Genomic DNA, 22,255 nt, shown 5'->3' on the forward strand with positions numbered 1-22,255 from the left:
GAGCCCCATATTATCTAAAAAAAAATTCCATTTTTTTTCTATTCATTTTAGCCATTGTATTACTTTTTCTGACACACATATGTTTAAATGTGTCAGTTTAATTTGTTTAAAATGGTAGGAATAACTAATTACTATTTAGACTATGTACAATAATGAAAAGCAAAAAAAGCACATGTAATTAGTGCTTACAGATTTTTTCACAGTTTAACACAGCGTAATTTATTAGATATCAAAGAAACATTCATCCATATATCCTTGTTGAAGGTCCAAAATATTTTTTTGTAGTAGTAAAAATGTGCAGATTCAGTAGTAGTATTAATAGTACTATGCTATTAAACTTGATTCAGGTTTTATACTCCATTTAAAATTTCTTTGTGATTGACAGATGGTAGCTGTGGCAGGGGGCAGAGTTGCTGGTGTACATCCAGCCACACTTCACAAGGCACTGTACTCAACCTACAAAATTAGACAATACAGTGAGCACATGGCACTGAGGAAAGAACTGATTGGATGGGGACTACCCCTACTACTTGACTCGCTGAAACTCCAATCACAAAGTAATTTTAATCAGAGTTTAGTGACCCTTCTCATACATTAAAAGTTTGTCCTATTTATATCATTGATGTGCAGGTACTAATGTTTTTAAGAAATGAAACTCTTGATGGCACTAGATAACTTCAGGCTATCCACAGAAGAGATGACCAGAGCTTTTGATGGTCTAGCATATTGGTACATTACATAGAGCAGGAAGCCAAAGCACGTCATCTTCACCAGCCAGTCCAGCCAGTATAGCCTAAACAAACAAAAATAAATAAATAAATAGCAAATATATTGTTTTTCCTTTCATTTTATACTGAATTTTCCTCTGTATGAGTATAATTTGATTTTGTATCTCTGATAATTATTGCACTCAGTCACACTCATCCATTAAGGGATCTTTGAGACCCACATAAAAAAATGCATCATAGTAACATTGTTCACACTGAACTACAGTGATATAACATGGACACGTGTGACATACAGGGCAGGATTACAAGTATATAATGTGTGAGCACAGATCTTGAGTAAAATGGTTTTGATTATTTTGTGTACATTATACACACTTTTCATTTCATAGGGTAGATGGTTGTCACAACGAACACATTGTTTCAAAAGCTTCTCTTCTCTTCTTGTGTAAACCGTCTACTGTGCACAATTCAATTTCATACAAGGCTACAATCCACAGAAACATTACATACCTTAAGAAAATACTTCCTGACACATTTATATTCAATGTTAACCAATTTCTCATATTCAGAAACACTCATCTTACTATTGTGAGTGTACCTTTCTCAGACATTTTGCTTACCAAATAGCAAATATCATTTACTACTTTTATTATTTAATTTTCTAATGTAATGTATTTGTCATCAAATAATATAACTGAGCTACATTTAAATATTTTTTTAAAAATTTATTTCCATATAATAACTTCTTTTCAACACTAACCATTCCATACAACTGCTCTTGCAAATAATTTGTTCTCTGTGATAGAATTACAGTGTCATTGCCAAATCTCAACTTTTATTTTTTCTCTCTGGATTTTAATTTCCTTTCCAAACTTTTCCGTAGTTTCCTTTATGTCCTGTGCAGGATACAGATTGAATAACATCAGGAATAGGTTAAACACTGTCTCATTCCCTTCTCAACTACTGCTTCTTTTTCACATGCTTTGTTTCTTATAACTTAAGCATGGTTTCTGTATGAGTTGTACATTACCTTTCACTCTCTGCATTTTATTCTGCTACTCACAGAATTTCAAAAACTGTATTCTAGGCAACATTGTCAAAAGGTTTCTCTCAGTCTACAAACACTGTAAACAGAGGTTTACCTTTATATAAGCTATGTCCTAAGGCATGTCACTGGACAAGTATTGTCCCATGTTTACCCAGATGTCTGTGGAATCCAAAATGATCTTCCTCAAGATTAGATTAGATTAGATTAGTTTTTGTTCCATAGATCAGTGTTGAGGAGATCCTCGTGGATGTGGAACATGTCACTTTTTTTTTTTTAAAAAAAAAAAGGCTGAAATAACAATACTAACAGTATGAATATATACAATACATCATTTGTTTCTATTAAAAAAATTCGTCAATGGAGTAGAAGGAATTGGCTACTAGTAAGTCTTTTGGGCTCCTTTTAAACTGATCTTTATTTGCAACTAAATTTTTTATGTTTGCTGGCAAATTATTGAAGATGAGTGTTCCTGAGTAGTGGACACCTTTTTGAACTAAAGTAAGTGCTTTTAAGTCCTTGTGCAGATCATTTTTGTTCCTGGTATTGTATGTATGAACTGAGCTGTTTGTTGGAAAAAGAGATATATTATTTAGGACAAATTTCATTAAGGAGTAAATATACTAAGAGGCAGTAGTTAGTATACCCAGTTCTTTGAAGAGGTTTCTACAGGACGTCCGTGAATTTACTCCACAAATAATACATATTACACGCTTTTGGACTCTGAAAACTTTTGTTTGACTTGAAGAGTTACCCCAAAATATTATACCATATGACGTTATGGAATGAAAGTAGGCAAAGTATGCAAGCTTTTTCATTTTTATGTCGCCTGTGTCTGCTAACACTCGAATTGCAAATACAGATTTTTTAAGGCGTTTCTGCAGTTCTGTGGTGTGCTCCTCCCAACTGCATTTATTATCAAGTTGTAATCCCTGGAATTTAAGACTGCCAACCTCGTCTATCTGCTCTTCTTCATACTTTATGCATATGCTGGGTGGAAACCTCTTACAGGTTCTAAATTGCATATAGTGAGTCTTTTCGAAGTTTAATGTCAGTGAGTTGGCTTTAAAACATTTATTAATATCCATGAAAATACCATTAGCAGATCTTTCCATTCTTCTGTAAATAACTCATGTCAATATTTTGCAACTATCATCTATAAAGCAATGGTTTTGTGATATTCCCACCTGTTAGCATGGATCTTCTTTGGACTGGATTTATTACATTCTTATTGAAATTTGGAGGTATTTCACCTGTCTTGCATATATTGCATGTCATTTGAAGTAGCTTTGTCATGGCTGGTTCTCCAATGGGTTTCTAATTCTGAGGGAGTGTCATCTATTTTAGATGTCTTAGGTTATTCAGTGCCTCACTCAATTATCTCTGCAATATAAAAACTCTCATCTCATCTTCACCTACCTCCTCTTCCTGTATCGTAATACTGTCTTCAGGTTTGTTTCCTTTGTATAGCCCTTCTCTACATTCCTTCCAAACTATCACAAGCAGTGTAACTGAGTGGCTTGAGTTACCCCATATGCTGCTGTGGTTTAAAGCCTGGATAAAGGAATTAGGGATAGCACCTAAAGAAATAATTAGTGAGTGACCAGAGAACATCCTGAACACCTCAAAGACTAAATAATTCTGCTGTAATGTTGTTAACACTTACATGCCAACCCTAATCTGACATAATTTGATTCACCATGATGACAAGTTTGCACACAGAGAGTACTACCCTAGGTGGTAGCCAATCAGTCATCGTCAAACACAGGAAGCCAAGAAGTCCTGGAGAGTTCACAACAATATGCAAAAAATAGAACAATCAGGAAGTGTAATACTTTTCTATATTCAAAATCAACTTGCTCCCCAAAACTGGGAAACTGAAATGCCTCACAGATATCCAAGGGTATATAAAAGGTGTGTGTGTGTGTGTGTGTGTGTGTGTGTGTGTGTGTGTGTGTGTGTGTGTGTGTGTGTGTGTGAGGTGGGTGGGACAGGAAACAGTGCAGTTGTTTGTACTTGTCATAATGCAGAAACAGTGTTATTTATCTGATGTATAAAAAGAGATGATCATTGACTTTTGTACCAATCTTGGAAGCATTTCTCAAACAGTTAAGTTCCTAAACCGTTTGTATGTTGCTGTCGTTAAAATATACTGTGGGTGGCAAAATGGCACTATCCAAAACCAACGGTCTCTCCTCAATGACTGTTCAGTAAATGTTGCTGCTTATGGATCTATGCAGCAGGTGCCTGGTTCATGCACCCATGTTGGTGATGAAGGCTGAAATTTGCATGCCAATACGGCAGCTAGACATCCACGGAGTGGCTACAGGTGGCCTTTTCAGGTGCATCAGAGGAAGCCTTATGGTCTGGGGAATGTTTTCCTGACATTCCCTGGGTGATCTCAGCATTCTGGATCAACATAAGTATGCATCTATCCTTGGGGACCATGCCCATTACTACATGCAGTTTGTTTTTCCTGGGCACAAAGGCACCTGACCAGCATGAAAATGCAGTATGCCACACAGCTCACAATGCACGTGCGTGGTTTGACAGACACCCGGATGAGTTAAATGTAATTACCTGGCCACCAAACATCACAATTTAATCCCAACCCAATCAAGGAACTGTGGGGCATCTTGATTGGGCTGTTCATGCCATGGATCCTCAACTGAGAAGCACAGCTGGCCACGGCACTGGAGTTGGGATGGCTCCATATCCCTGTCACTACCTTCCAGAACCTCACTGACTTTTCCTGCATGACTCATACTGCAAAAGATGATTATTCAGGCTTTTGACTAGTGGTCACATTAATGTGACTGCACAGTGCAAAATAAGAAGAATATTTCTATTAATGCAAAATTATGACATCATTAGAGAGTGATCCACTCTGAAGCCTTATACCTAACAGTAAGCCTGATCCTTTCAAGAACAGCACTACATAGGAGGCTAGAATTTGTGGAATAAAAAATTCTGAGGTGGACATTGAGACGTCAAAGAACAGCAAATCATCAGTATGAAAGAAAAGTGAACTAAGAACTGTTTACCATGCAGAGAGGATCTCGGACACTGTTTGGGAAATAAGGACTATAATCTTGAGACATGTTCTTAGAATGGACTAGAGGAAGTTGACACCTCAGATAATGAATTTCTTGTGAACCATAGAGTCAAAGTAAGTTGGAGCCAAGAGGTACAGTGGAATGTGGAGGAAATGGAGATACAGGAAACACAGATTTACAAGAAGGAGACTGTCAACATTAAATTCTGGCTCTAATAGGTTTCCAGAACAGAGTTAGACCCAGGAAAAAGAACATCAGGGACAGAAGACAGCAAAGCATGAGACTGAAAGAATATTGGACAAGAATAAAGACTACAAGAAGAAGTAGTTGATTCTTCTTTGCTTAGTACTGGCTTGCCATCTGAGCTCTTGTATTCACACAGCTGCTTCTCGTTTCATCAAAGGTTTCATAATTTTTCCATAGACATTCAAGTTTCTACATTTCTGCAGTTCTCCTCTAGCCATTCCCACTTTGCCACTTTGGACATCAGTATTCCCTCTCACCTCCTCCATTTGGTGCATTTTTATATGATATCCTTTCCTCATTTAATTTCAGTGTCTTGTGTGTCATCCAAGGATTTCTACTGAAACTTGTGTTTGGTTGGGATGGATACCCATTGAAGTGATTGAAGCAGTATACCATGTAACAGTTCATTGACTAACTCAAATAATCAACCAACCATTTGAACAGGGGTGCTTTCCTGATGTATAGAAGCATGCAGAAGTAATAACTCTGTTCAACTATATTAGTAATAACTCTGTTCAAGAAAGGGCATAGGGAAACTATATTTATATTCCCCCAATTCTGTCAAAAGTGCTGGAGAAAGTAGCTGCAATCCAGATTCAAAATTTTATTGTGCAAAAATGATGATTTTATAAGCAATGAGTTTGTTATCTAATAGGAAGAAAACACTCTGGATAGAGTGAACAACTTTAGTAAAGAGATATTCAAAATTCTGCAATGTTACAAATCATTTGATTCATTAAAACACTCCTTGCTTACCCATAAATTAAATAAATATGCACTGGCTTACATTATACCACTTCAAATTCACTGAATAATTGGTATAGTGGAGTCTACAGTCAATGCTTTTCCATAGAAACACAAATAACTTACCCATAAATATAAATTCCCAATAAGTTATGTTTGTATACACTACTTTTGTTTTAAAAGATGAAATAATACAGAAAAAATTCAAAGCTCTATTTTGAGCACACTCAGTTTCCTAGAAAACAGTTTCTAGTGAAATGGGTTGCAACTGTTCTCTGTAAAAACCCATGTGGTACATTTCAGAATCAAACCTTCAACATGTATAGAGCTACAAATACAGCATAGTAATCAACTTATGACAGAAGTTATGGTTAAATTCCTTGGATTAAATGGGGGCAAGAACTTTATCTGGAACACATGTTGACTTCCTAATAAATAAACAGTTTTGTGTTTGCAATGTTTTTTGTTTGCAAACTAGTAAATCTTACCAACATGAGTACCCAAAATATAATATATGATAGTTACTTTGAATCTGTCATTAGGCTTGATACAGTTTTCTGAGGAAGTTCAAGTACCGTTTCTTGCAAACTTAAGCTGCAGAAGGAAACTGTCAGATACAAGTCTAACGCACAGCAAAGCGAATCCTACTGTCCTTTATCCTACTGGTTTCCTCACCATACATTTATGAAATCATAATCCTCTAACACAGCAGACAAAAAGATTTGAGGAGAATTATTTTAGCCATACTTATAACACAAGGAACAAAGAGAACTTTATGAACCCCACATACCAACTGAATTTATATGCACAGACTCCACAATATATGGGGATGAAAATAAATAATAAATTAATATGCAAAAACATACTTAAAATGAAGCTAGATCATTTAAAATACAAGTTTGCAAAATATCTTATGAGGGAAATGTTACTAATTGGCAGAAGAATTCATCAAGAATAAACTGATAATTTGTGCTAGGTATAAGTTAGTATTAGATTTTTTCTGTAACAAAACATTTGTTACTAGGATATTGTTAATAGAATTAGTTCTGTGTTAGTGTGAAATTGTACTACAAATGTTTGATATGTCTCCTGTATGTGAACTGAATGGTTTATATGATGTATGTTATGAAACTAAAAAAGCACTATTCACAATGACTTTTTGATGCTCTGCCCCATTGCCTATTCATCTCTCTGAGATACCGATTTGTCTTTTTTGTGTTCTTTTCCAAATTCAGTCACCACCTAATGCTCCACTTGAAACTTCCAACTATCAATGGTTCTTTCACTTATTAGAAGACCCTTTCATTGTCACCCAGAGACTGAAATGAGATGTCAGGACGACAGCAGATCTGGTTAATTAACTTCTTCCTTCCAGCCCTTGGCCATAGTACATCAGGAACAGCTTGGTGGAGATGCCCATTTGCCTCTCATGTGAAATAATAGCTCCCCCCCCCCCCCTTTCGCCCTTCAGCATTGCTGACAGCACAAAGAGCGGGGCTGAGCGGGGCATCACTCAAATGCCATTGTCAGCGAACACTCAGGGTTTATCTATGATGACAGCATGGCAGCGGTGCTAGTGATACTACAGGGGTAGCCATGACCTCCCCCCACAGAGCAGGCAGCTCTCTGCTCCAGCTGTTGCTGGTCTCTTGATTCAGGGCAGACTGCCCCATCCTGTGGTCAAACAGTTGACCCCATACTGCATTCTGGGCTATCATCTTGGTGCCACAGGCTATGATACTGAACCAAGAATCATTTAGTACACAAATGACTGAGTACTTATATACTTGGCCGAATGGCTCTAGGCACTTCAGTCTGGAACCACACTGCTGCTACGGTCGCAGGTTCGAATCCTCCCTCGGGCATGGATGTGTGTGATGTCCTTAGGTTAGTTGGGTTTAAGTAGTTCTAAGTCTAGGGGACTGATGACCTCAGATGTTAAGTCCCATAGTGCTTAGAGCCATTTGAACTTATACACTCCATACTATGTTCATTTAGGGTTTAAGGCATGTACTCTAACAATTCCAAGGTGTCAAGTAAGGAAAGGCTTCCGTCCTTCCAACAGTGTACTGCAGTGTTGGCTGTTGCTATACTGTGTCTGGCTGTCTCTGCTTCACAATGTCTGTCAGTTGTGTTTTGCGTCATAATGCTAACACTCTTGCCTGCCTTTGGCTGACTCTGTTGCAACTCACTTCCACTGTCCTTTTTATCAACATTATCCTTTACACTAGAGTTCCTGGTGACTGGCCCTTCTGGCCCTGTTTGACCTCTTAAGAATCATTCCAACAATTGGTTTCCTTAACCCAATCACTTAATCTTACAGACTTCTACAGGGGCCCCTTGCCCCTCCTTCAAACACCATGGAACTTATTTCATTTCTAGGCTTCTTGCACAATAACTTATAACTCAATACTACCCCCTTGGGCATTCATCTTCTTTCTCCTCCTTTTATGCTCAGTGTATCAAATCCACTAGAACCTGAACAATGGCTGGGTCTGAAATCAGTCTTGGGCTTCGTCTTCTAATTATCAAAACAAGGACCATACTCAGCATAACAAGTGCTTTTGCGATGGGGTTCGTATGACATTAGTCAATGTTGTCTCTTTCCATTACTGATTTTCCCAGTATCAATTTACATGCTGCAATAAGGTTTCCAGGGAGACTCATTACTCCCACTGCTTCAGAAGCATGTTTGCAGACTGCTTTAATTCCTGCCCTAGAGTTTGATTTAAGCTGGTTAAATTTGCAGCAGGTAGCACTTCCAGGGGCTCCTCTAGCCAATGGAAATGAGGCTGTGATATATTCAGGTGACCACTAAGTCTTCCTGCTTGCAAAAAGCACTCCCACTTGAAGGTACTGGTTCTGCAATGCTTCCACCCTGATGAAGATCAGAGTCCTGCTATGAACACACCACCTTGCCTTCTCTGCACCTCACCTATTGGCAGAAATACCTATTACTTTCCTCCTCTCCTCCTCTTTAAATTCATTGCTGCTCCACAGCTACTTGAATTAATTACACTAAATCTATACCTAAACTAAAAAAGGTATTAAAAGACTATCTCCTGGACTTTAATCCATATGGGTCTCATTACTGTTTCATTCACAACCTTTTGTTTATCTTCCATTACCTTTCTCCTCACTCTCCCTTCCTGGTTCACATCTTCTATCACTCAAATAACTTCTGAACTCTCTTGAAAATGTTGCAACTGCCCTACATGCACAATTTTTGTTCTCAGCAACAACTGAATCTTGACATTTACTGCAACATAGTCTCTACCACTTGGTATGGCCCCTGAAACTTTGCAACAAACTTTTTTGTCTTTTCCTGCGGCATATACGAAGTTTATAGCATCCACTCACCAAGCTTATACTGTGACATTCTTGCTGCACGGCCCACTGCTTCTTCCTGCTCCTCTGATGCTTGTGTATTTGCCCTCCATTCTCTATTCCAAATTTCCCTAGTCACTCTGACAAATTCCTTAGCAGACTCTCCAGTCTTCCCTTTCTTTGCTTTCAATACATCAAACTTTGATGGCATTTTACAACCATTTACTACTTCATATGTTGATAATCCTGTATTCATATGTTGCTTTGAGTTGTAGGCAGAGACAACTTACTTTAAATAGACATCCCAGTCAGTGGGATGTGAGTCAATATAGTAGCCAAGCATCTCCCCAACTGTCCTATGCATGCCTTCGGTTCCTCCATTGGCTTGTGGATGGAAAGACTGGTCCTTAACTTCTTCACATTCAATAACTTACACAAATGTGGGAAAAAAATAAAATCACAAAACTGAAGTTAATACCATATTTTAGCCTTCTGTACTTTATAGCTCCTGGACACAGAAATATATTTTGTTTTCATTTGATGTTAGAGTTGTAAACGTAGAGGAAACAGCAAAATCACAAAATGTAAACACGGGCCATGTGGAGATTTGATCTGACATGAAGTTTGATTCCTGTTCTGTTACTACTGTTTCAGGCACTCCAAACTTCAGTATCTAATTATTCTCTAGTGCATGTACAATTGTTGCTGCCTGCCAGTTTGGTATCATGACCATTTCTGTGTATCTAGAAAAATGATCTTATTTTCAAAAATGATGTATTATTGTGATTATGTACTTATTCCCTGCAGATGTTTTACTAAATGGACCTAAAACATTTGATGCAGCTCTCCATGCTACTCTATCCTATGCAAGCTTATTCATCTCCCAGTATCTACTGCAACCTACATCCTTCTGAATCTGTTTAGTTTATTCATCTCTTGATCTCCCTCTACAATTTTTACCCTCTGCGCTGCCCTCCAATTCTAAATTGGTGATCCCTTGATGCCTCAGAATATGTCCTACCGACCGATCCCTTCTTCTAGTCAAGTTATGCCACAAACACCTCTTCTCACCAATTCTATTCAATACCTTCTCTTAAGTTATGTGATCTACCCATCTAATCTTCAGCATTCTTCTGTAGCACCACATTTCGAACGTTCTATTCCCTTCTTGTCCAAACTATTTATCGTACATGTTTCACTTCCATACATGGCTACACTCCATACAAATACTTTCAGCAACAACTTCCTGACACTTAAATCTATACTCGATGTTAGCAAATTTCTCTTCTTCAGAAATGCTTTCCTTGCAATTGCCAGTCTTCATTTTATATCCTCTCTATTTCGACCATCATCAGTTATTTTGCTCCCCAAATAGCAAAACTCATTTACTACTTTAAGCGCCTCATTTCCTAATCTAATACCCTAAGCATCACCCGATTTAATTTGACTACATTCCATTATCCTTGTTTTGCTTTTGTTGATGTTCATCTTATATTCTCCTTTCAAGGCACTGTCCAGTCCGTTCAGTTGCTCTTCCAGGTCCTTTGCTGTCTCTGACAAAATTACAATGTCATCGGCAAACTTCAAAGTTTTTATTTCTTCTCCATGGATTTTAATTCCAACTCCAAATTTGTCTTTTGTTTCCTTTACTGCTTGCTCGATATACAGATTGAATAACATCGGGGATAGGCTACAACCCTGTCTCACTCCCTTCGCAACCATTGCTTCCCCTTCATACTCCTTGACTCTTATAACTGCCATCTGGTTTCTGTACAAATTGTAAATAGCCTTTCGCTCCCTGTATTTTACCCCTGCCACTTTCAGAATTTGAAAGAGAGTATTCCAGTCAACATTGTCAAAAGCTTTCTCTAAGTCTACAAATGCTAGAAACATACGTTTGCCTTTCCTTAATCTTTCTTCTAAGATAAGTCGTAGGGTCAGTATTGCCTCACGTGTTCCAACATTTCTACGGAATCCAAACTGATCTTCCCCAAGGTCAGCTTCTACCAGTTTTTCCATTTGTCTGTACAGAATTCATATTAGTATTTTGCAGCTGTGGCTTATTAAACTAATAATTCAGTAATTTTCACATCTGTCAAACCCTGCTTTCTTTGGAATTGGAATTATTATATTCTTCTTGAAGTCTGACGGAAATTCGCCTGTCTCATATATCTTGCTCACCAGAAGGTAGAGTTTTGTCAGGACTGGCTCTCCCAAGGCTGTCAGTAGTTCTAATGGAATGTTGTCTACTCCCGGGGCCTTGTTTCAACTCAGGTCTTTCAGTGCTCTGTCAAACTCTTCACGCATTATCCTATCTCCCATTTCATCTTCATCTACATCCTCTTCCATTTCCATAATATTGTCCTCAAGAACATCGCCGTTGTATAGACCCTTTATATACTCCTCCCACCTTTCTGCTTTGCCTTCTTTGCTTAGAACTGGGTTTCCATCTGAGCTCTTGATATTCATGCAAATGGTTTTCTTTTCTCCAAAGGTCTCTTTAATTTTCCTGTAGGCAGTATCTATCTTACCCCTCCTGAGATAAGCCTCTACATCCTTACATTTGTCCTCTAGCCATCCCTGCTTAGCCATTTTGCACTTCTTGTCGATCTCATTTTTGAGACGTATGTATTCCTTTTTGCCTGCTTCAGTTACTGCATTTTTGTATTTTCTCCTTTCATCAATTAAATTCAGTATCTCTTCTGTTACCCAAGGATTTCTATTAGCCCTCGTCTTTTTACCTACTTGATCCTCTGCTGCCTTCACTACTTAATCCCTCAGAGCTATCCATTCTTCTTCTGCTGTATCTCTTTCCCCCATTCTTGTCAATGGTTCCCTAATGCTCTCTCTGAAACTCTCTACAACCTCTGGTTCTGTCAGTTTATCCAGGTCCCATTTCCTCAAATTTCCACCATTTTGTAGTTTCTTCAGTTTTAATCTTTAGTTCATAACCAATTGATTGTGGTCAGAGTCCATATCTGCCCCTGGAATGTCTTATAGTTTAAAACCTGGTTCCTAAATCTCTGTCTTACCATTATATAAGCTATCTGAAACCTTTCAGTATCTCCAGGCTTCTTCCATGTATACAACCTTCTTTTATGATTCTTGAACCAAGTGTTAGCTATGATTAAGTTGTGCTCTGTGCAAAATTCTACCAGGTGGCTTCCTCTTTCATTCCTTACTCCCATTCCATATTCACCTACTACATTTCCCTCTCTTCCTTTTCCTACTAACGAATTCCAGTCACCCGTGTCTATTAAATTTTCATCTCCCCACAGTATCTGAATGATTTCTTTTATCTCACCATACATTTCTTCCATCTCTTCGTCATCTTCGGAGCTAGTTGGCGCATAAACTTGTACTACTGTGGTAGGCTTGGGCTTCATGTCTATCTTGGCTACAATAATGTGGTCACTATGCTGTTCGTAGTAGCTTACTTGTGCTCCTATTTTTTTATTCAATATTAAACCTACTCCTGCATTACCCCTATTTGATTTTATATTTATAACCTTGTATTCACTTGACCAAAAGTCTTGTTCTTCCTGCCACCAAGCTTCACTAGTTCCTACTGTATGTAACTTTAACCTATCCATTTTCCTTTTTAAATTTCCTTACCTACCTGCCTGATTAAGGGATCTGACATTCGACGCTCCAACCCGTTGAGCGCCAGTTTTCTTTCTCCTGATAACAACATCCTCCTGAGTAGTCCCCACCCGGAGATCCGAATGGGGGACTATTTTACCTCCGGAATATTTTATCCAAGAGGACGCATCATCATTTAACCATACAGTAAAGCTGCAGGCCCTCGGAAAAAATACGGCTGTAGTTTCCCCTTGATTTTAGCCGTTTGCAGTACCAGTACAGCAAGGCCGTTTTGGTTAGTGTTACAAGGCCAGATCCGTCAATCATCCAGACTGTTGCCCCTGCAACTACTGAAAAGGCTGCTGCCCCTCTTCATGAACCACACATTTGTCTGGCCTCTCAACAGGTACCCCTCCATTGTGGTTGCACCTACGGTACGGCCATCTGTATCATTGAGGCACGCAAACCCCCCTCCCCCCCCCCCCCCCCCCCACCAACGGCTAGGTGCATGGTTCATGGGGGGGGGGGAGGGGGGGAGAACAATGTTATAAAAAATCTAATCCTAGAATCGTGTTTTAGCCCTCACTCACACGTAGCACAATCTCTACACATTGTTTAAACTGAACCACATCTAGGCAAAAGTCTGTGTCCACTTATACTAATGGTGTGACATCTTTATCCCACTCCACGCAGTCTGTACTGTGGTGGATCCCATTGCTAATGTCTCACCAGATCACTACTGGTGATCCACACATGCACCTCAGAGTCCAGTAATATCCTGAAATCCTCTTTTCCTATTATTCCTCTTATCGCACATTCCCCCTTTGCATGTGACTTCATAGCATCCAATCTTACAGGGAATGACTGTACTTGGACCTGTGGTTTCCATTGGTCTTTATCACTTTATCCTTCTCTGGTCCTCTACTTCTAAAACTAATGCTTCATCATACTTTATCCACATCACCATGAGGCTGTCAACACTGCCTCCTTACATGCCCCATTTGTCCACACCTGAAACATTTTCTATTAGCTGCAAACACTGTCTGTTTATTCTCCATTCCAGTCAGCAAATCAATCTCCTCACGATCTATAGCCAACCGCACTGCTGTGCACAAATCCGTTGGACCCCCTGTCCATAGACTTCTTGATATTTCTGCATGCAACCCTCTTAAAAATTCATCAGGCACCCTCTGCTCAGGTTATTGCAAAATGATTTCATTATCTACAGCATCCTGTCCTAATTCATACATACATCCATTAATTTTCCTTACCCTGATCGCAAATTGTTCCATAGTTTCACTATAGTGTCTGGCACTATTTTGTTTCATATATCTCTGAATCAATGCTTCTTTAAATTCTTCAAGTGTTGTGGCTCCCTTAAGAGCTTCTGTATACATTAAATAAGTTTTAGCTTCCCCTTACTGTAAAGAAGACACGTCAAGTTGCAGACAGGCAAAATTAAAAGACACTCACATGTAGCTGCTGGCCACAGCCTTTTTCAGTAAAGAGGGACACACACACACACACACACACACACACACACAGCTGCCACGCACACCTCATGCATACACAGCCGCCAACACCAGCATCTCAGACTGGAATGCAATATCACGTGGGATGCAAGTATCAATCTGAAGGGGACGGGGAAGAGGATGGAGAAGGGATATAGTGTACGGGTGGAGAGTGAGACAAACACTGTCTGGTGGGAGTGTGCAGGACTAGACTCCAACAGGCACAATGTCAGGAGGTTGTGAGGCGGGAGGGGGGGGGGGGTGAAGAAACAAAAAATGAGAGAAGCAGGGAAAGGCAGATGGATGCATTAATAGAGGTCTGCAAATAAACAGTGTGGGAGATGAGAATGGGGAGGAGATGATAGGACATAGGGGGGTGCAAACTGTTGGGTGGAGGGTGTGGGGACAGTATGTTACTGTAGGTTTAGGCCAGGATAATTATAGGAGCAGAGAATTTGTTGTAAGGATAACTCCCATCTGTGCAGTTCATGAGACCTGGTGGTGGAAGGAAGGATCCAGATGGCTCAGATAGTGAAGCAGCCATTGAAATCAAGTGTGTTATGTTCAGCTGCATGGTGTGCCACAGGGTGGTCTACTTTGCTCTTGGGCATAGTTTGGTGGTGGCCATTTGTCCTGGTGGACATCTGGTTGGTAGATACGAGGGCGGTTCAGAAAGTAACCTCCGATTGGTCACAGTGCGGGTTGTGGGGGGGAGTAGCGACGCCATCTGTGCTTTCACGCACTCAACAGGTCAGTCGGCATCAAGCCGTGGTCGAGTGAACGTCGTACCTGCACTAGTTTAGTTTTTGTGGCAGTTTGAAATGTGTGCTGCAATAGAAAACCCCACCAAATGTGAAGTGCATGCTGTCATAAGGTTTTTTACAGCCAAAGGATATTCTGCAGCAGCTATTCATCGTGAGCTTTGTGCCATGTACGGACCAAGAGTTATGAGTGAAGGAGTTGTCCATGAATGGGTACGTTTATTTAAAAGTGGACGAGAAAATGTTCATGATGAAGAGAGGAGTGGTAGACCATCATTAGTGACTGACGAACTCGTTCAGACAGTTGATGCAAAAGTTCGTGAAAATCGACGTTTCTCAATGTCGGAGTTGTCTACTGGTTTTCCACAGATTTCTAAGACTCTCTTGTACGAGATAGTGACAGCAAAATTGGGTTACCGTAAGTTCTGTGCATGATGGGTGCCCAAAATTCTTACCGACCACCACAAAACTCAAAGAATGGCCTCTGCATTAGACTTTCTGTCACGTTATGAGGACGAAGGAGAACCATTGTTAAACAGAATCGTGACCGGTGACGAAACCTGGGGTAAGTACGTGAACCCTGAGACAAAAGAACAATCAAAGATGTGGGCACATTCAAATTCGCCTACCAAACCAAGAAAAGCCTCGCAAGATTTTCCTGCCAGAAAACTGATGGCAACGGTGTTTTGGGATGCCAAAGGGGTGTTGTTGGTTGAATTCATGGAACGTGGTACGACCATTAATCAAGACGTGTACTGTGAAACAATAAAAAAGTTACGACGGGCTATACAGAACAAACGCCGTGGTATGCTGACTTCCGGTATCGTTTTTTTGCACGATAACGCCCGTCCTCACTCTGCTCGCAGAACAACGGCCCTTCTTGAGTCCTTCAAGTGGGACGTTATCAACCATCCACCTTACAGCCCAGACCTGGCGCCAAGTGATTATCACCTCTTCATGCATTTGAAGAAATGGCTCGGGTCACAGCGGTTTGATGACGACGAAGAGCTCAAAGATGCGGTCACAGGCTGGCTCCAGGCACAAGCAGGTGATTTTTATGCAAAAGGAATTTCAAAGCTTGTGAAGAGATATGATAAGTGCCTCAATCGCTATGGAGACTATGTAGAAAAATAGTGCAAAGATGTAATTGTAAGATGTATATATTAAAATATTTTTATTTAACTTGGTGTATTTTTTTAAATCAACTGGAGGTTACTTTCTGAATGGCCCTCGTATACCAATAAAAAGCTGTGCAGTGATTGCAGCAGAACTGTAAATGACATGCCTGTTTCACATGTGGACCGGCCCTTGATAGGGTATGATAAACCTACGACAGGAGTACCGTAGGAAGTGCTGGGTGGGTGGATTGGGCAGGTTTTGCACCTGGGTCTTCTACAGGGATATGATCCTTGTGGCAAGGAGTTGGGACTGGGTGTGGCGTAGGGATGGACTAGGATGTTGTGGAGGTTGCATGGGCGATGGAACAACACTTTAGGAGGAATGAGAACTATCTTGGGATGGTGCTCCTCATTTCAGAACACGATGATACATAATCAAATGCCTGGCGAAGGATGTGGTTCAGTTGCTCCAATCCGGGGTGGTACTGGGTGATGAAAGGGACACTCCTTTGTGCCAGGTTTTTGGGGGAGTGGGAGGATTGGGACTGTGAGGGGAAATGGCATGTGAGATCTGTTTGCGGATTAGATCTGAGGGATAGGGGCTGTCTGCGAAGACCATGGTGCAACCCTCAACATACTGAGCAAAGGAGTCTTTGTTATTGCAGATATGCCGTCCCTGGGCAGCCAGGCTATATGGGAGGGATTTTTTGGTGTGAAAGGGATGACAGCTGTCAAAATGCAGGAACTGTTGGTGGTTGGTGGGTCTAATGTGGACAGAGGTGTGGATGGAGCCATTAGTGAGGAGGAGGTCAACCTTTAGGAAGGTGGCATGCTGGGCTGAAGCGGCTCACATGAAACAGATGGGTGAGAAGGTGTTGAGGTTGTGAAGAAAAGAAGGTAGTGTATCTTGGTCTAGGTTCCTTTCATTTTTTGTTACTTTTCTCCCCACCTCCCTGCCCCACAACCTCCTGACACTGCACCTGTTGGAGTCTAGTCCCTACACACTCCACCAGACAGCATTCATCTCTCTCTCCCCACCCACACACTACTATCCCTTCGCCTTCCCCTTCCCCACCCCCACTAGATTGCTGCTTGCATCTCATGTGATGTTGCACTCTGGCCCGAGATGCTTGCTTTGTGTGTGTGTGTGTGTGTGTGTGTGTGTGTGTGTGTGTGTGTGTGTGTGGGCGCGTGCACACACACACACACACACACACACACACACACACACACACACACACACACACACACAATGGAGTTTCCATTGTTTGTTTTTAGCTTCCCCTGTTAGTCTCAATTCTGCAACACTCAATAATTCCGTATTAGACCAACCTTCCACCTGAGCCAGATTTCCAAGCTCTCCCACAAAGACCTGCAGATCCTCAGTTGCCCTACCAGAAAAAGGAACAATTCAACTTGTGACTGACAAATCTACACCTTGCTGTGACAATCACAATTCTACCAACCTGTGCAGTTCTGTATTATCCGCTATTAATTGTGCTATCTTTCCTAACAATATGCTTACTGCTTCCAGTTCTGATACACCTTGCATCTCTGGTTATGTCCTAGCTTTTCCTTGACAACACTAATTTTGAGAACTAACATTCACAAGAAAAGTAAACAAAATACATTAACTTAATTCTTACATCTAATCATGAGCCATCTCGACTCCTGACATTGCCTAACCATATGTTCTCAATGATTACATGTATAACAGTTTTACTGGAACTGATTTCATACATGGTGCTGAGTAGCCCTCAAGGTTACATTTTGCACGTCTAACAAGCACTAATGATTATTTGACTTCCATTACCTCTAAGACTAGACAAATCCACTGTTTCTCTACTCACGATAAAAATTACTTTACAAAATGCATGACCATCAAATCTCTATGACCAAAATACACCCAATAATTTTTGGATATTTCCATATCATAGGCTGTAGATTCAGACATTGCCCTAAGAAGGCAATGTCAATGTTCTGACACCAGTGTTGCTTGTCCCTTTTATTGTCAGCCATGGAGAGTGAAATGAGATGTCAAGATGACAGCATATTTGTTTAATTAAGTTCTTTATTCTGGCCCTTGACCATAGTACATTGGGACAGTTTGATGGAGGCATCCAGTTGCCTCTCTGGTGGTGGCTGGTCTTGTGACTTGGGGCAGGCTGCCCCACCCCATGGTCAAACAGTGGACTCCATACAACATTCCATAATGTTTCTCCATGTGTCACAGGCTTGTGGTATAGGGTTTGATACTGAGTCAAGACTCATTTAGCACTCAAATGGCTGATTACTTACATGCTCCAGGCTAAGTTTGTTAATGACTTAAGGCATGTACTCTAAACACTTCCCTGGTGGCAAGTGAGGAAAAGCTTCTGTCCTGTTAGCATACTGCAGTGCCAGCTGTTGCCATACTGCAGCCCGCTGGCTCTCCTTCACAATGCCTGTTGACCATGTTTTGTTTCGCAATGCATAACACTCTTGCCTACCAGCAGCTGATTCTGTTGCAGCTCACTTCCACTCTGGCAGTTTTTTTCCTCAATTTCCAACCATTTTCTAATTTCTTCAGTTTTAATCTGCAGAAAAGTACTCATACAACACAGTCAGATCCCATATCAGCCCCAAGAAAGTTTTTCAGTTGAAAATATGTTTTCAAAATGTCTGTTTGACCATTATATAATATATCTGAAACCTTTGGGTATTGTCAGGTCTCTTCCACATGTGCAGCCTTCTCTCATGGTCTTTATACTAAGTTTTAGCAATAATTAAATTGTGCACTGTGCTTAATTCTCTTTCATTCCTTTCCCAGAGTTCATATTATCCTACTATTTTTCATTTTTTTCCATTTTCCTACTACTGAATTTTCATCCTCCACCACAATTATAGTTTGACTTCCCTTAGAAACCTGAATAATTTCTTTTATCTCATCATACATTCTTTCAAGTCCTTCACAATCTGCAGATCTAGTAGGCATATGAACTTTTACTATTGTGGTAGGCGCTGGCTTTGTGTCTAAAATAAGACATCCACTATGCTGTTCATATTAGCTTATCTACATCCCTATTTTCTTGCTCATTAGATCAATTCTTAAGTAATAATTATTTGATTTTGTGCTGATAATTTTGTATTCACCTGAACAGAAGGCTGTTCTTGCTGCCACCACAATAATTCCCAGTATATCTAACTTGAATCTATAGTGAACACATATGAATGACATTTTGAAAGGTCACACCATTGGCAGATTGTGTGCCAGCCACATAGTCTGTTGTGTGCTGGTGGTTGAATATTACCTGTAGTGTCTTTTTTCTGTTGTGGGGAAGTTTACAGGACTGAGAAAATTCAACAGTGATACAGACAAGCTTGGGTATATGCTAAAACTCAGTGCAGGATTATAATCATGGGCAAAGATAGCCAATCAGCATGGAACAGAGCCAAGCTGTCAGCCTGTGGTCACACATCTCTCCATTGCACTGGATGTAATTCCCTTATGCATAGGCACTAAGTGGATTGATGAATGTGATGTCTTACCAACCATATGTGGAAAGTGGATTAGTATCTTGGTCAGAGATGAATTGCTGTTCAGTCTGAAGACTGGTTCTCATCACATATCACCTAGCACATGCCTGGGACATGCTAAAATCTTGTGAATATATGAAAAGTGTGGTGCGCCAAAAATGTTTTAATTAGCGTATCACGATTTCTCAGTTCACCTTCTCTTATTATTATAATGTACCTCAGGTTAATTTTCTTTACATGATGTGTTTATTGTGTTGTATGATTATGTTGCACTAATGTTTGTACGCATACCACTGTTGTAGACGTACAGTGAGAAATCAGGACGGCCATTGCGGGGTGATGTTGCCTCCTCCTTTCCAAATACCCAGTGGGACCCCAAAGAGAACCAAATGAGAAGCAACTGGCCATCATACCAGTGACTAACATCTTCAACCAAAAACACATTTATTATTAAAAACATTGTTCTTTTGCCTGCTTAATGGTCTAGTAATGGGTTTTACTTTGAATTAATAGAGTACTGTTCTTGAATTTCCACCACTGTATCTGGATTATTGGCCAAGGGTAGCATCCTATATTTACCTGATGGAAGAAAACTGATGCTACACTGCAAGTCTGAACTAGATGAGGACAGGTGGAGAGTCAAACATTCAATCTGAACATTAGATCATATATTTAAAAACAAAGATGATGTGACTTACCATACAAAAGCGCTGGCAGGTCGATAGAAACACAAACAGACACATACATACACACAAAATTCAGGCTTTCGCAACAAACTGTTGCCTCATCAGGAAAGAGGGAAGGAGAGGGAAAGACGAAAGGAAGTGGGTTTTAAGGGAGAGGGTAAGGAGTCATTCCAATCCCGGGAGCGGAAAGACTTACCTTAGGGGGAAAAAAGGACGGGTATACACTCGCACACACACACATATCCATATATCCATCCGCACATATACAGACACAAGCAGACATATTTAAAGACCAAATAGGTCTTTAAAGACCAAATAGGTCTTTAAATATGTCTGCTTGTGTCTGTATATGTGTGGATGGATATGTGTGTGTGTGCGAGTGTATACCCGTCCTTTTTTCCCCCTAAGGTAAGTCTTTCCGCTCCCGGGATTTGAATGACTCCTTACCCTCTCCCTTAAAACCCACTTCCTTTCGTCTTTCCCTCTCCTTCCCTCTTTCCTGATGAGGCAACAGTTTGTTGCGAAAGCCTGAATTTTGTGTGCATGTATGTGTCTGTTTGTGTTTCTATCGACCTGCCAGTGCTTTCGTGTGGTAAGTCACATCATCTTTGTTTTTAAATATATTTTTCCCGCGTGGAATGTTTCCCTCTATTATATTGAATATTAGATCAATTGTACATGCAGTAAATGTAACTTAGAATGAATGTGAAATCATGGTTAATTTCTGTATTGGCCCTATGTGAAAAATTTGTAATATTTATCTCTGCATTCTATTTTGACTTGTCTTATATCTACACAAGATGTCACAGGACCAAATTATGTTCATGAGGTGGTTATTAATGGTTGATGACCTTGGTCCTGGTGATTAAAGATGCATCAATAGTTTTGGGAGTCCAGGTATAGATAACACTGAGCTTGGATGAAATTTATTCAGTATCTGACATTTTAATGTGGAACACAAGTGATAATGAATGGAATACACAATATTGAACTCGCCATTAAATTTTATGGTATCAGAGAGCACAGGACAATTTAATTTGATCTGATGAATGCAGTGATACAAGAACAACAGTGGTCTTAGTCCACTGTTGTCCACACCAAAACTGAATTTATTGTCTGGTTTTGCTCTCTGTGATTCTATCAAAGCCATGTGGTACCTATAACAAGTAGGAGGAGACCTTTTAGTAATTCCTCATTACACATGATTTCTACAGGCTCTAGTCACCCAAGTAATCCGTGTCTTTTGCCCTTCAGGGATTACCTTTGGAATATTAGATGTGGTGCAGTTTCATCCTCCTCACCATGTAGTCAACAGTCAGGGGTTTCTTCCTCTATACCCATCATGTGTAAGAGTCTCTTTAAGTTCTCATGGCCAGTCATGAGCCTTAACATGAGTTCAATCTGTTTCCTGTTCCACTCCAGGATTACAGAACTTCTCTTGAAACATGGCTTCAGTGTCATCAGCTTGGTATGTTTTTGGTTTAGGATCATAGTTCAATATTCTATGCACTGCCTGCTGATTCAGTTATAGTTTTGATTTTACCATTACCTTAGTGATGTTTTGGACAGGTTCCAATCCAATACATGGAGTCATCACACCTGTCATGGCTAGCCTATCAGCTTGTTCACTGTCACTAACACCTGAGTGACTCGGGACGGCCAGCAGCTGTAACCTGCTGCTTTACCCTAGACTCCCAAGGGCTTAATGGCATTCTGCATTGATCTTTGATCTTATTGCAGTGCCTGGCAGAGATTTCTGAGCTGCTTGGCTGTCTTAATAAACATAAACACTACAATCCTTGTAGCACATACGCAAATTCTCCTTCATGCACACTCTGATAGCGGATATTTCCACCTGAAATACTATGACTGGCTTCCCTAGAGAGAATGCTCTCTCTAGTCTAGGCTTCACCTTGTGTACTCTGGCCCCAGCAC

The 22,255-nt window shown here is 40.2% G+C and overlaps 1 protein-coding gene across 1 annotated transcript in view; it reads right to left on the minus strand.

Annotated features, from left to right (window-relative positions):
* Positions 1 to 248: 248 nt before the first annotated feature.
* The window catches only part of LOC124607057 (putative fatty acyl-CoA reductase CG5065), a 308,518-nt gene continuing 286,511 nt past the window's right edge, over positions 249 to 22,255 (minus strand). The window contains exon 10 of the mRNA XM_047139233.1: positions 249 to 793. Coding sequence (XP_046995189.1) covers positions 643 to 793 — 151 coding nt within the window. The 3' untranslated portion in view covers positions 249 to 642. The remainder of the gene's footprint in view (positions 794 to 22,255) is intronic.

The sequence above is a fragment of the Schistocerca americana genome, chromosome 3 (genome assembly GCF_021461395.2).
Source record: "Schistocerca americana isolate TAMUIC-IGC-003095 chromosome 3, iqSchAmer2.1, whole genome shotgun sequence".
NCBI lineage: Eukaryota > Metazoa > Arthropoda > Insecta > Orthoptera > Acrididae > Schistocerca > Schistocerca americana.